Source organism: Mastigoproctus giganteus, chromosome 8 (assembly GCF_048544385.1).
Source record: "Mastigoproctus giganteus isolate SK-2022 chromosome 8, ASM4854438v1, whole genome shotgun sequence".
Classification (NCBI taxonomy): domain Eukaryota; kingdom Metazoa; phylum Arthropoda; class Arachnida; order Uropygi; family Thelyphonidae; genus Mastigoproctus; species Mastigoproctus giganteus.
This window is the reverse complement of record NC_143582.1, coordinates 25,736,282-25,752,228: the sequence shown is the minus strand read 5'-3', so window position 1 is coordinate 25,752,228 and position 15,947 is coordinate 25,736,282. Positions and strand designations below refer to the sequence as shown.

At 36.9% G+C, this 15,947-nt stretch overlaps 1 protein-coding gene across 5 annotated transcripts in view; it reads right to left on the bottom strand.

Annotated features, from left to right (window-relative positions):
* Nucleotides 1-15,947, bottom strand: part of FIG4 (polyphosphoinositide phosphatase FIG4) — a 150,290-nt gene that overhangs the window by 35,566 nt on the left and 98,777 nt on the right. For all 5 annotated transcript variants that reach the window (XM_090379237.1, XM_090379241.1, XM_090379239.1 and 2 more), the window contains 2 exons: nucleotides 12,433-12,574; nucleotides 6,928-6,986 (listed from right to left, as the gene is read on the bottom strand). In XM_090379237.1, the coding sequence (XP_090235363.1) occupies nucleotides 6,928-6,986; nucleotides 12,433-12,574 (201 nt within the window). The remainder of the gene's footprint in view (nucleotides 1-6,927; nucleotides 6,987-12,432; nucleotides 12,575-15,947) is intronic.

The following is a 15,947-nucleotide window of genomic DNA, read 5'->3' as shown; positions in this document are numbered from 1 at the left end:
TGTTAGAAACTGGCTCACCCATACAATTTACTTTTCTTTCCAATAAACTGCATACTCTGCATTAATAATTACAAATATACTCCATTTAAATACTCAGTTTCGAAAGTGCAGGTGAAATTTAGATTTCCTTCAGCTTTACAAACACACAATACAATTTTTCTTAGTACAATACATATCAATTTATGCAGTTACTTTATTTGATTAAAAAATGACAAAATTTACTTTTTTTATATAGCATTTGTAATGTGACCATTAATCTCTTGCAATTTTAAAGATGTTCTTTTTTAAAGATTATTTCCGTGTTTCAAAAATGCCCGGGCAGCTGATATGGTCTTCAGGTTTTGAAATTTGCAAGCAGATGACAAATGCTAAGTAGCTTCTACTAATTGCTTGGGATGATGTAAACGCTTTTCCAGCTCATTCTGGCACTTCAGTAACACTATTTTTTTCCTCATGTGATTTACATTTCAATTTAGCATCCAATTCTTTTTCCATTCTTTTTGGTTCTAGAGCTTCTTTGTATTTCTTGTTTGCATCCTTGAAAGCTTATTGAAGTTTGGAAGTAATCGGAACACTATGGATTTCCATAATACACACAATGTCCAAAAAAAGGCTGCCTTTGTTTTGAATAACAGCAAGTGTGCAGTGTGGCATGGATTCTATAAAGTGTTTTAGTTCATTTTGGTCTAACTGTATCCAATTTTTCCAGCAAAATACTGTTGCTGAAAAGCACTCTCCAGCATATCCCACACATTCTCAATAGCATTGAGATCAGGTGAGTGCGGAGGCCAGGAAAGATGGTGGAAATCCGTGTCATGTTCGCTAAACCATTCTTGCATGATTTTGGCATGATGTGCTGTTGCACTGTCATCCATAAACCTTTGGGATAAAAGTGCAACATTGCAGGGTGCAGTAGACCTGATACAAAATTTAGGTCTCCCTGGATGATATTCAACCTTCCACTCAACAGAACCAGTCCATGCCAAAAAAACATTCCCATACTATGACGCCAACTCCAGATGCTTGGGTTGTCTTAATAAGGCAAGCAGAGTCCATTGCTTTATGAGGTTCTTTTCACATTCTCTGTCTACCATTAGTGGAAAAAATGTATTGTGATTTGTCTGATGACATGACTTTCTTTCATTGTTTCACTATCCAATCAGAACATTCTCAACAGTACTGCAAGCAGATTTTTCTGTTTTTTTCTGAAACTAGTGGCTTCTGAATAGGCAAACAATTGTGAATACCCAATTTCTTCGATTCCCTGCACATGGTATGGGTTGATATTGGGCAGTTCTGGGCTTGACTGAATTCAGATGTTATTTGCTGCATGCTGGATGGATGTCCTATTTTTTCATACAGTCTTCCTTAGAGTATGACGGCTTTGCTCTTGAAGTATTGTTTTTCTGCCATATTTCACCTTTGAGATGTGGAAGAACTACTTGCTCTCCAGTCAGTAAAAATCTTTCAGATGAATACTTTTAAGAAACCAAGTATGTCTTTAATCATGGTTCCTGCTAAATGTGCACCCATGATAAGCCCCTTTTCAAAGTCTGATAGATCATGATCCCCATTCTCACTATCCTAAATAATTCTTAAACCACTGATTATCTCTATATTCAATGTACATTATCTCCTTTTAAATACTAATGCTTCATGTGAATGCTTCAACTGAACGAGAACGAGTGTAGCCTGTGCGGACGTACATTTTTGCCGCTCCTGGAACAGAGAAGTTTTTTCTGATTTATTTTCTGTTTTATTAGCTTAAATTGGCATATTAACTTATTTTCTAGAGTAGCTTTATATTCCTATTTACGATACTTAGATTAAAGTAACTTAGATAGAGATTTTGTAGGTATTACTTGATAGCATAAGCTTAATATAGTATAGTATAGTACATAATATTGTCAATTAATCAGATAATTAATCTTGTTGAACTTCATTGTCAATTAAATTGTACCTTTAATTATACATATAATGACTTGGGTTACGTAACATAAATAATTAGTAAAAAATAAATAATTAATACTTAACTTGATACGGAAGTTATATAAAGGGATTTCGTAGATAACACTCGATACTGAAACATAAATATAGCGTTATAACTGTGTTGGGATATAAGTTTAGGGTTTTAATTTTGCACTGAAATTGAAATTTTATTGAAATTAAATCGAAACCATGACTCAGACCAGAGCAGCAAAGCAAAAGGCTCAAGCTAATGAGAGTGCTGTGGCTCAGGGGAGAACTGAGGGGGGGCAGTTGCCCTCCGAATCACAGCCTATTAAAATGCACTACTTGCTTGATGTTTGTGGAGCAGTCAGGTACGGGACATGACACTGCCATGGGGGATGTCTTTGTGTGTGCGCGATGCAAGGAGTGTAAGGAAATCAGGCGACAACTCAGCATTGTTATGGGCCAATATGAGGGCTTGAAGGACAGGGTGGAGGATGCCCTTGAAGGATTAAAAGTGAGGGGCCCATCAAGCTCTCAGCTGCCCACAACAATGCCAGAGCTTGCACTTGGTCATCACGCAACACAGCAGCAGCCCCCAAGGCAGAATGCGCTGGTCCCAAAGGAACTAGTAGTTGTTGGTGACTCTATTGTCAGGGAAACGGGAAACTTGCTTTGTAAAAAGGATAGGTGGAACAGGACCAGGGTACGTCTGCCAGGGGCAAAGGTTGATGACGTTGTAGAGCAGATATCACCTTTTAAGGGCACAAAAGGTGATATAGTTGTACACGTTGGCACTAATGATATTAAGAGTAGGAGACTGGCAGAATTACTTAACAAGTATAGGTCACTGTTGAAAAAAAGCCATGAATTAGGGTTGAATTTGAAAGTGTCTGCAATTCTGCCCAGACACGATAGGAGGGAGTATATGATGAGAGCCCTGTCGATCAATTCGGCCCTGGAAAGATTGTGCAAGGCTCAAGGGGTAGAATTTTTTTCGGCCTGGTCTGTACTTGTTAACAGGAGAGACTGCTTCTACAGGGATGGGATACACTTAAATAGAAAGGGTGCAAGAATGTTTGCTGATGCTATTGAGGCAGTGTTAGGTGGGTCGGAAAACTGCTAGATTGGGGGGATACAAGGACTAATAGATTAACAGTAGCCACTGGCAGAGGTGAAAGTGATTCTTGCACTGCTTCTATTGGAATGAGCCGCAGCCTGGAAAATAAGATGCAGGATATTTCAGAGACTGCTGGGAATCATTGGGGTACAAATAAACACATAGGTTGTGTTAGGGTAGCTAAGAAAAAGAACAGGTGCATGTATACTTGCGTGTACACTAATGCTAGGAGTTTAGTAAATAAATTTGATGAATTTGAGGTATTGCTCAAAACATCAAAGGCAGATATTGTGGGGATTTCAGAGACGTGGTGTCACACAGATATAAGGAATGCAGAACTGGAATTTGGGGAGTACAATGTAACTACAGAAAGGATAGACAGGATAGGAAGGGAGGAGGGGTTATGCTATTAGTTAAGAAATACATAAAATCCAAGAAAGTGAAGCCAGTCGACATTGCTGGACAGTGCAGTGTCGAGTCAGTTTGGTGTGACATAAGCATTGGGAGATCAAAATTGAGAGTAGGAGTGTGCTATAGGCCTAATGACTCTGATGAGTATAATAAGAAACTGTACGGGGAAATAGAGTGGGCCAGTAAATCAGAGAGTCTTATAATGGGGGATTTTAATTTCCCAGATATTGACTGGAATTTGGAGGCTGGTCACTCACACACTAGCAAGGCTTTTGTGAATTTATTGGATGATTGTTTTCTACATCAGCATGTTTGGGAGGCAACTAGAGGGAGTAATACTCTTGATTTGATTATCAGTAGTAATTCTTCATGCATTAAGAATCTGCAGGTAAATGAACCACTAGGTGGCAGTGATCACAGTGTGCTGAAGTGGGATTTACTCAAAGAGGAAACTACCATTAGGGGTAAAGGGAAGGGTTATTGCTTTCGTAAAGGCAACTACGATGGACTGAGACAGTATTTAAATTCTATACAGTGGGACTAACTGATGATGTTACCAACAGCAAATTCAAAATGGGAAGCATTCAAAGAACTTATCTTGGAAGCTACTAGGCTTTACATACCAACTAAGAAATATTGTTCAAGGTTTAGACCTAAGTGTATGTCAGATGAACTAATGAGACATATGGCAGAGAAGAAAAATGCATGGGATACATACAAATTAACATGTGACACAGAAGCCTATGATAGATACAAGTTGATCTGTAACCAAGTTACAAAGGAGGATAGGCAGGTGAAGGCAGATTACGAGAAATCTTTGGCAACGGATGCAAAGAAAAACAGCAAAGAGTTCTTTACTTATGTAACCTCTAGAAGGAAGGGGATGAATCAGATTGGTCCACTTGATATCGATGGGTCAACTGTTGATGATCCTGCTCAGGTAGCTAACAAACTGAATGAATATTTTGCATCAACATTCACACATGAGGAGTTATTCAGCGAGGGGAATGCCAGAGGTGTATTCAACTCTGGCAGTAAGCTAGAGAATCTTGTAATAACTGAGAGTAAAGTGGAGGAGAAATTGTTGAAGATAAATACAAGAAAGGCACCTGGGGTGGATGGGATCTATCCAGTTATATTAAAGGAGGCAGCAAAGGAAGTAAGCAAACCCTTAGCCATAATTATGAGAGCTTCCTTGGACTCAGGGGAAGTACCCATGGACTGGAGATGTGCAAATGTGACCCCAATTCACAAAGGAGGATCAAAGGGCGACACAAGTAATTATAGACCTGTTAGTTTAACTTCTGTTTCTGGAAAATTAATGAAGGCACTGGTTAAAGAAGCACTGCAGGATCATCTAGACAAGACTTCAGTTATAGCTCAGACACAGCATGGTTTTGTTAAGGGGAAGTCTTGCCTCACCAATTTGATTGGATACTATGATGCAGTCACAAAAGAATTGGATGCAGTGAATAACTTTGATATTATATACTTGGATCTTAGAAAGGCTTTTGATACTGTTGCACATGGAAGACTGCTGCACAAATTGGAGCAGTGTGGCATTGGAGGCAAATTGCTGCTATGGATAAAGGGGTGATTGTGGGGGAGAAGACAGAGAGTGGTAATCAATGGACACTGCTCATCGTGGACTAATGTTATTAGTGGAGTCCCTCAGGGTTCAGTATTGGGTCCCTTATTGTTTTCTGTATTTATAAATGATATTGATGATGGTATATCAAGCTTAATGTCCAAGTTTGCAGACGATACGAAGGTTGGCAGGGTTGTCAAGTACATTACTGACACTATGCTACTGCAACAGGATCTGGAAAGGTTGAGCAGATGGGCTGAGAGGTGGCAAATGAAGTTTAACATTGACAAATGTAAAGTACTACATGTGGGAAACAGCAACCCCAGAGCAACGTATCAACTCTGTGGTACTACACTGACAGTGGTAGAGAATGAAAGGGACCTGGGGGTGGTTGTGCAGGCAGATATGAAGTTCTCTGAGTAGTGCAGACGGGCTACATGAGTAGCTCATGGTGTATTGTCAATGATATATAGGAATTTTTCTAGCAGGGATAAGGAGGTGATTATTCCCTTGTATAAGGCAATGGTTAGGCCACACCTAGAGTACTGTATACAGGTCTGGAGGCCTCATTTCAAGAAGGATGTAGAGATGCTGGAACGAGTACAGAGAAGGGCAACAAGATTAGTGAATGGAACAAAGGGGTGCTCTTACGAAGAAAGGCTTAAGTTTTGCAAATTACAGTGTCTGGAGACTAGGAACCAGCGAGGTGATCTGATAGAGGTGTATAAAGCCTTGAATGGTTTGAGCATGCTCAATGCTGATGGGATTCTTCCTCTTGCTCAGAATAATCACCTGAGAGGGCATAAATTCAAATTGAGGAAGGACGAGTGTAAGGTGGACGTGAGGAGATTTGCCTTTAGCCAGCGGGTGGATGGTTGGTGGAACAGACTTCCATCCCTTGTCGTGGAAGTTGATAGCCTAAATAAGTTTAAGGCTCAGCTGGACAGGTATTTCGAACGAACAGAGGGATGAAGTGGAAGCGGTTATTTTTTATTTATTTATTTTTTTATTTTTTTGGCTGATGCTGCATAAGCTTGCTTTCTTGCATCAAATGCGTCTACTAATGCTAATGCTAAGTACAGGTCAATGTTGCAAAAAAGTCGTGAGTCAGGGTTAAATTTGAAAGTGTCTGCAATTCTGCCCAGACACGATAGGAGGGAATATATGATGAGAGCCTTGTCAATCAGTTCGGCCCTGGAGGAAATGTGCAAGGCTCAAGGGGTAAAATTTTTTTCAGCCTGGTCTGTGCTTGTTAACAGGAGAGACTGCTTCTAAAGGGATGAGATACACTTAAATAGAAAGGGTGCAAGAATATTTGCTGATGCTATTGAGGCAGTGTTAGGTGGGTTGGAAAACTGCTAGCTTGGGGGGATTCACAGACTAGAAGGTTAAAAGTAGCCGCAGACAGAGGTGAAGGTTATTCTTGCACAACTTCTATTAGAAAAAGAGCTGATGCTGCATAAGCTCATACACTTGCTTTCTTGCATCACATGCCACTACTACTACTACTAATCCAACAGTTAGTAAGGTATACTTCAATGGATGCCAAAGTTTATTCATTTGCAATGTATTTAACTGTAACTTGCATTATTAATACTCTTATTTTAGAACAAAAACATTTTAAACAAAGTTAGATTAAAAATGTAATAATGTTAATCACTGGACCATAAAATAAACCTGTAATTAGCATCATTAATCAAATACTGTAGAGACATGCAGGAGTATAGGACAATTAACAATGACAAACCGATTGTTGTGTAACTAAAAATGTGATAAACATTATTTATTTATGACAGTATATACATTTATGCATTACCATCTATAAAACAGATTTCTACTTATAAAACCAAATAAATACCTTCATCATAACTTCGTGGTAAACACTCTGCTACTTCTGCATCCCACCAGCATGTATATCTACATATAAAAATATCATAAGTTATTTCATTTATCTTTTTGTAGTAAAAAAAAAAAAAAAAAAAAATGTTATGGTGCCTCAGTTATACAACATATATGCCACCAAATATGGAGCCTCCAAAATCAAGTAAACTGCAATGCATATTGTACCAAGCAGTCATCTTGCTGTGTAGACAGCATGTTTTTGAAAGTACTCATCAAACTTTGGGTAGATGTTCTAATGAGCTTAGGGATGAAAAAATTTCATAATTTTTTTATTATTAAAGTAATTAATGCACACTGCAAGTAACTGGCGAGAACTTTCCTCTATGTTTACATCAGAGCAAGCATTCGAGATGGCTTCCTTGAACAGCAATAGACACTTCAGAACATCTCATAGATTGATGAGCAAGTTCAAAAATTTCCAGTAAACAAGAGCCTTGTGGTGTTTCCATAAGAAGAATGGATTTAAAATGGTATAGAGTACTCAGGCCATACAGCTAGTCCACCTCTATCAATCCAACAGTCAGGATACTTATTTATCAAGAATTCTTGAGCAGCAAGGCTAAAATATGTTGGCCCTCCCATCACGCATGAATCAACATTTGATGGTATGTTCCCAATGGAACTGCTTCCAGCAGTTCTTGTGGGCAGTTCCTCCCACAAGGATTCCTGCAATTTCAGCCATTGAGGAAAAATAGACCAGTCAGTTAGCCACCAATGAAAACAGCCCAAATGTTCCAGTGAAAGTACTGCTGATGCCAAGATGGTGATAACATGAGAATTTTCCTGTGTCCATTGGTAACTGTCATGAAAATTTGTAATGGCACCTCTTGTGAAATGTGCTTCATTAGTGAAAAGTATACAATAGAGAAAAGAATAGTTCTGTACACTGCTGCAGAAGTCACTGACAAAATGTGACTCAAATGAAAATCACCTTACGTGAGAAGGCCTACACTTGCTGTATGTGATATGCATAGAGTTGCTACTACGTTTCTTATTCCTCATGCAAGTTCCAGAATCCTCCTCAGTCGTTGTTTGTTATTTGTTTTTTAGGAGCATTAGCAACTAAGGCCATATTGCTCCGGGATATGCGGTGGTCATTCCCTGACCTTTCCGCATCCTCCGTATTTGGTGGTGACGGGCTCGAACCCCGGTCTAATCAAGAAGCGTGTGCTACGCACTGCTGCTCCTTCCCACCTGGCTACGGAGGCGCCTTGACCTTTCTGCATCCTCTGTATTTGGTGGTCACGGGCTCATCAAGAAGCATATGCTACGCACTGCTGCTCCTCCTGCCCACCAGGCTACGGAGGCGCCTCTTCCTCAGTCATGTACTTCATCTGTTCCTCTTGGTAACAAGTGAAAAGGATTCTATCTCTCAAAGATGGTGATGGATGACTGCAAAAGAATCCTTGGTTGGACATTGTCATTGCTGAAGTTTTCTGAAATGCTGAGCTTTACTGTTTGCTTGTCCATAAATGAAATGAATGTCTGCTATTTCAGAGTTAGAGTACCAATTATTCACTGTCAAAATCAAATGACAAATAGAGGTGTATGCTTCTACAGAAATGGTAGTGCACAGATTAACAATCTGCTGAATGAATTTGCCAACTGTTATAAGATTCAGAGCACAGTCTCTTTTATCAGATCTCCACTAGATGGACACCAGTTCCAAAGAACAAGGCGGGAATTCCACTAGTTAGCAATTATCTAGCCAATTTGTCCAGATGTAATGCATAATTTCAAAAATATCTACATATTGTAGCTGTTTTGGGAATTTTCAAATACTTTACTACTTCAGTTACAGTATGGCAGTTTATATGGTTTATACCAATATATAATGATGATCATGTAAGAAAGTATCATCTTGCAGTAAAAAATAATTTTGGGGAAAAACATTTCTTAACAGATACATAAATGATACTCAAGTGGTAGTACAGATAACTGTTGTCTTGATAGGGAAAAAATTTAAAAAACCAATTAATGCACCTTTTTAATAAGTGATCAGGTTTAATGATATCCTAATTGCATAACTATTTAAATATTCAACACAAAGTTCACATCTGACTACAATCTTCAATAACTATTATCTGAGGTGTGCTATCTAGCATACATTCAGAAAATTATGCTTAATAGTTTGGATTATTGTTATCCAGTGTCTATGAGCTGAAAGATGTAAAGTTACCAAGAAGCATCCACAGGAATACAGCAGATATTTGATTTATTTGCCCCAGACTCAACATACTGTCATGTTAAAAAAAAAAGGCAAGTATACAATCCAATGTTATGGTTTAACTTTTTGATGACTGTTGAACCCATGCTGTCTTTATAATGTTCACACACACACATGCATGTGCACCTATTGTCTTCACCATATCCATCTACCTGCATGTAACAACCTAACCCTCAGTGGATGAATTTTCATGAAATTTTATATTTGGACCTTTTAGAAATATTTATCGAGCCCTTCCAAATTTTATTAAAATTGGACCAACAGAATTCTGGCTATTATTATTTCCTTGTTTTTCATACAGTTTGTATATAAATAAGAAATTTATAGTTTAAATGTAGTTTTAATGCAGTACTGTTAGCTTTAAGACAATCTGTGCATGCTTCACAAGTATTATTATGTAAGACTCATGAATGTGGTGAAACTTGTGAAGAGATATGTACACAGAGAAATTTAAAAACAAAAGAATACAGAGGCGAGAGTGATAAATATTATACAGTTCTAATTAAATTGAATGACTAAGTTTAGGGAACATAAAACCACAGAGTTTTGTTAAGTGTTCTATAAAGTTGTAATCTTAGTAATTAGTTGATAAGGAGATAACTAAATTTACTTCTCTCTATTAAAACAGAAAAAGAAAAAAAGAAAAAAAAAATTCAATTAATTTAAGAAAAAATTGAGCATACCATAACTAACTTGTTTTTCACTATATACAGGGTGTCTCAAAAATATTGGTACAAACGTTTAGGGGAGGTAGGTAACATCTAAAGGAATGTGAATCGCACAGGAACCCATAACTGGAAATGTCACCGTAAGTCGGTACACAGCGCTGTTCATCAGTTCGCGAGAGGGAAAATTTCTGGTTTACACATTCAAGCAGTAGTCACCGCACGAAGAGCATACATCGATATACGAACTGTGAGCTGGCAGACATGCACCTAGTGTATGGATTAGCAGAGGGCCCACACGGTGTGCGCCCCCATGCGGCTCAACATCACTACACAATAAATGTGTGGGCAGGTATGGTCGGTGACTGCTTAATCGGCCCATACCTGTTACCATCCCGCATGAACTCCGCTAAATATCGTATCTTTCTTGAACAAGTTCTACCAAGGTTACATGACGATGTTCCAGCAAATGCGAGACGCAACATTTGGTTTCAACATGACAGGGCGCCTGCCTATTATGGAAGGTGTGTTCGTGATCACTTGAACAGGCGTTTTGGGTGTCGATGGATTGGCCATGGTGGACCCGTTGCCTGGCCCCCCACGCTCACCTGATTTATCGAGCCTTGATTTCTTTCTGTGGGGGGCCTCAAATCTATCAGGTATGAATCGCCTGTGCAGATGGAAATGGATCTCGTGGCGAGACTCGTCTGCACGGCTGCTACTGTCAAAGAAACTCCAGGTGTGTTCGACCATGTCTGCCAATCCATGCTGCATTGGTGTCGTGCATACATCGTGTCTCATGGTGGAACCTTCGAGCATCTGTTGTAACATCATGAAATGCATCCATCTCATACTCCATTGTTAATATTATGTCAAATAAATGTTTGCCACTAATTACTGTCTTGTGTCATTTCTGCTTCTTGTGCCTTTGCTACTACTTTCCTGTGACATTTCCGGTTATGGGTTCCTATGCGATTCACATTCCTTTAGATGTTACCTACCTCCCCTAAACGTTTGTACCAATATTTTTGAGACACCCTGTATAATATAAAAGTGGAAGACAGCATAGTATAACTATGTGTCTTCCACTATGTATTATTTTATAAAATAACTATGTATTATTTTATGCTCAAATTACAGTCCATTCCGGTTATTTGGGACACGTCGGGACTAGTGCATTTTGGCCCGATTAAGCGGCTGCCCCAATTATCCGAAGTTTCACGTAAATAGTTAAAAATACAATGAAACCCCCCCCCTTTACCATTAGTTACTGTACAATCAAATCACGTTACGACGAACTCAACATAGTAAAGTACCGTTTACTATACGATGTGTAGTAAGCGCCGGTCATTGCAATCACGTTTGTGAATTGAATTTTAATTCTATTAAACAGCGATTCTAATTAGAGAAAATAGGAGGAATATTATCCACAGGCTATAAAAGCAAAGATATATTAAGCACAAATTTACTCTTTATTACCTTACCAATTAAAAAATTAAACGATACGTGAAAATCGGAAGAATATACGTGATAATCAGAATAATTAATACGTACTGTAATATGTACATACGAACTAGTTGACATTTCTGTTCACTGACATTTGTGGGTGGGGTTAAAATTTAAAACAGTAAAAAGATAAGCAATCAATAACAAAGAACACGGCACACACAAATTGCAAGTAACACGATACGTGCAAGTGAGAACGGAGTAACGAGTTACCAAGCTTTAAAAATAGGAATGAAGAGAAGATCTGAAATTAATTTTTTTATATGATTGAAGATTTCATGGAAGTGTAAACGCATTTCACCATAATAACCCACAGAATTCCAGCTGTCGGTATTATCGCAAATTCAATAAGATCGAGTTTACTGTCCGTTTATTGTAGACAATTTTCTACAATAAACAATTGTAGGGTAAACTCAGAGACAATTGTTGGGTAATCTTCAGTGCTGCGGTCTCCTGCCCCAATTAAATGGCAGCATGCTGTCCCAATTAAGCGAAGTAAACCCAGGCTATTTTCTCGATTGGTTTCTGTTTTTTAAGATTTGCCCCAAATAAACGGTTGCCCTGATTAATCAGTGGCCCAAATAACCGGAATCCACTGTATAAAATATTTTCTCAAGATAAACTGTATAAGTATGTCTAGTTTTTGTTTCTTAAAAGCATTATGTCACTGCACTTTAATACTCCTGCCTGTATCATGTATACATCCTCTCTTTGATTTTAAATTGCTTGGAAACTTATGCAGACTTCACTACACAAAATTAAGTTTGGATTGGGTTTGTTTACATTAGAACAAAAGAAATTTAGGATATGAAGTGTATAAGTTTGTTCTAAATGTTTCATTGTCAGAATTTTGTATATGAGTTTTCTGTGAAATATCCACCTGCATGCAAAACAAACTTATACCACATTACAATGTAGTATAATATTGTCTTTGGTGAAGGTGGATCACAATATAACATAATGGATAAACTTAGGGAAAAAAACCACAAAAGCAGAGAAAAAATAGAAGGAAGAATTAAAATTTGATTATAAAAAATTAAATTTCAAGGTAATATCTTCATACAGATTTCTATGGCAGATGAGCTGTCCTGCTGCTACAGGATTATGTAGATAATAATCAGTTGGAAGATCCCAAAGAGGGCAATTATGTTCACCTGCTTTATATACTCCAAGGAACAGATTGATAGCATTCTGTTTGTCAGCATCTAAAATAGATAAACAAGAAAATTTTATGATCATATAACTATAGAAAAAGATAAATAAAAGTAACAATCTTTGTAAAAGTATCTAAAATTGTGTAATTTATAGTGTTCTGTCCTTTTCATTTTTACACCCATCCACACAAATTCAACTGACAATCATCTAAAATTCTGTTACTTTCTTCTAACCCAGTTAGATTACATGCAATAGTTAGCCAAAATCTGTCAACTCAACTCTAAACTCACTATAGTAAGTTTTGTTCTTCCTTCATTTACCTCTACTGTAATCTGTGAATGAAACGTTCCCTTTAATCATATTTCCTGTAAATTACAGCCATGAGAAATTCCAGACTAATTTAATTCAATTTAATTAATTCAAGGACACCATTAACAGATTTCTTTTGATTTTAACTACTTAACTCATTTGCAAAACTAAAAATTATATACAAAGTAGGATCGAAAAGTTCCAGAACTGAATCGTTAAAAACATCTGAACATCAAAAATGGAAACTTGATTTTGTTTTTTAACCTAGAAGGTCTAGAATTTTTATAGTAGATGGCATTTTTATAGCATTGCATAAAAGGTTTCTATTTTTATCTGGTGGTGACAGTAACCTTGTATTATCATTTTTAGAATGCCACTGTTTGAACAAAGGTCTAGTAAAATTTTACTTTTTGTTGAATAAATCAGAAACTATAAAATAATTACTGAAGATTATGGTGCAAAATCTATCGAAAGGTAGGATACTAAATGGTACAAATACTAAAAACATGGATGTAATCATTAGTAGCGGCCAGTGATTTCAACTAGTAGCACCAAAATAATTTCATCATTATTACAGGTAGTTCCCAACTTTACTAGTTAATTCATCCTGGCACGCACTCGTACAGCGAAAACTCATAAAGCGGGAATTTTTTCCCCCATAGACAATGCCAAAAATAGGGGTTACGTTCTCACCAATGAAATTAGTTAGCTAATTAGTTTATGTTTAAACAGTGATTGATTTATCCAAAGAAATTAAAAATCAAGCAAATTATAATAATAAAGAAATGATTTATGACTTACAAATGTTAAAGAATGTTATTCTTCATCATCATCCACTAAATGCACACTCGTTGATCACTCATTATTGGCTCGACACTCATTGGTTTGTTGCACAAGGAGACTTCTTCAGAACTGCTTCAAGAGGCGTTTGTATCCAAGATAATCTTCTCTTTTCTTTATAAATTTCAATAGCATGCATAAGCATTTTTTAACGGAACGCACAAATTGCAACTAACACGATTTGCGTGGAGTAACAAGTTTACGAAGCTTAAAAAAAAAAAAAGGAATAAAGAGAAGATTCTGAAAATTTATTTATGTTTTTTATACAATTGAAGATTTCAGTAAAGGGGAAACACGTTTCACCATAATAATGTAAAAAACCACACAATTCCAGCTATCGGTATTTTCGCAAATGCAATAACATGGAGTTTACTACCCGTTTATAATTGCTTACAGTAACAGAAAAGCTTAATAAACCGCAAAATGCAAATTAATTTTATTGTTTTATGGTCATGACCTCCAGAAATGTGCTCTAGAAAAATATCACAAAGCTGTTCAAAATTGGTTCTTATAACAGAACACATGATAACGATGAAAGTATAGTGCATTTTAATGATTTGAATTGGTAACTAATACAATTTATACTATAAAAATGACCTTTTAGAGAGTTATATAGCTAAAATTTCAACTTCCGAGGTCGTGGAATGAATTACCAAAACATTTTTTTCATGTTACTGCGACAGTGATACTCTGGCATGCTGTCATTGAAAATGCAACATCATAAAGGATAGTGTAAGGCATGGGAGATCTCACAGATCAACAAATAAAGAACTCATCTCTGTATTAGAAGCATTATTTGGGCGAATCATCAATTAAGAATTGAAGACCTCTTTAACTGGAATATCATAAGGCAATTACCAAACCATATCAGTATTTTATACATGAAATACAACTTTTATACACTATACAACTTCTTCCTTCCATAAATGTTAATGGTATATGAGATGGAAACAAGAGTTGAACTTTCAAAAGAACTATAGGTAGCACATAAATACCTACAATACTTTTCAAAACATCAAGGTCATGGACTTCATAATTATTAGGATACTAATAATCATGAATAATCAAACCAAGTCCAAAACAGCTGAAACATCCTCATACCTGAACCAATATGGCCCAATCCCTTATATGCACCCCTAAAAAAGTTCAGTAGGGATCCTGACTCTTTTTGTAATCATTTGTTACTGTAGATGAGACTTGGATTCATCATTACAACCCAGAGAAAAATCAAAACACTGGAGGCATCTGGGATCTTCTCTAGCAAAGAAATTTAGTGTTCAATCAAATGTCTGCAGGTCATGGCCTGCCAGCATTTGGAATGCTGACGGAATTTTACTAATTGACAACTAGGAGCATGAACAAACAATATCAGGCAGTTATGATAAAAGTTTAGTTCAGAAACTGTATGTGGAAATTACAGAGAAAGGAAGGAAAGGTTACATCATCAATATGCTGCCCCAACAGAGCAAATGCACCACCAATTTGTAAATGTCATGTTGCAATGACTGCCAGTCAATAAGCTGGATTTGAAATTGTTGATCACAACCTATTCACCAAATCTGGTCCCCAATGACTTTTGTTTCTTCAATTAGAAGATGAACGGATCATGGGCAGAAATTTCAAGGTGACAGTAATGTGATGTGATGCTTTCTGTAATGAATGGTTTCAGTGCCTTGTAAAATTTTTAATCTTGGAAGGGATAAGAGAGCTACAGCATCAATGGAAAAAGTTCATTGAACTTCACAGGATTTATGTTGAGAAATAAAATTATTTTTATTGTTGTTTATTAGCTATTTCTATATTGAGATCAGAACTTTTTGATTACCTCTGTCACAGTATTATAAGTTCCTAGTAGGCCTTTTACTTCTCCCACTATTTTGCAAATTATTCCATGTCCAAATAAACACAGTTTGAAACAACAAAAGAATTGAATCTATCTATGCTTTTAACCTCAACAAAGTTTATGGTCTCTTTATTCCTCCCCTTTGTGATCAACTTCCTGAAACAGCTACCACAGCCTTAATAGCATTAGCAAATAATCTTGCACCTTTTCTACTGCAAGTGTATTGCAACTTTATGAAAACAGACTCTGCACTGCAAAGCCATAATGAGAAAAATTCTACCCATGAGTCTTACGTACCCTATGCAGGGTTTGAATGACAAAGCTCAAGACATATATTCCCACTTATCACACCTGAGTAAAATTCCAGACATTTCAACACTGAATCCTAATTTTTAGCTTTTTCTCAACATCATCTGATAATCACAAAGTAA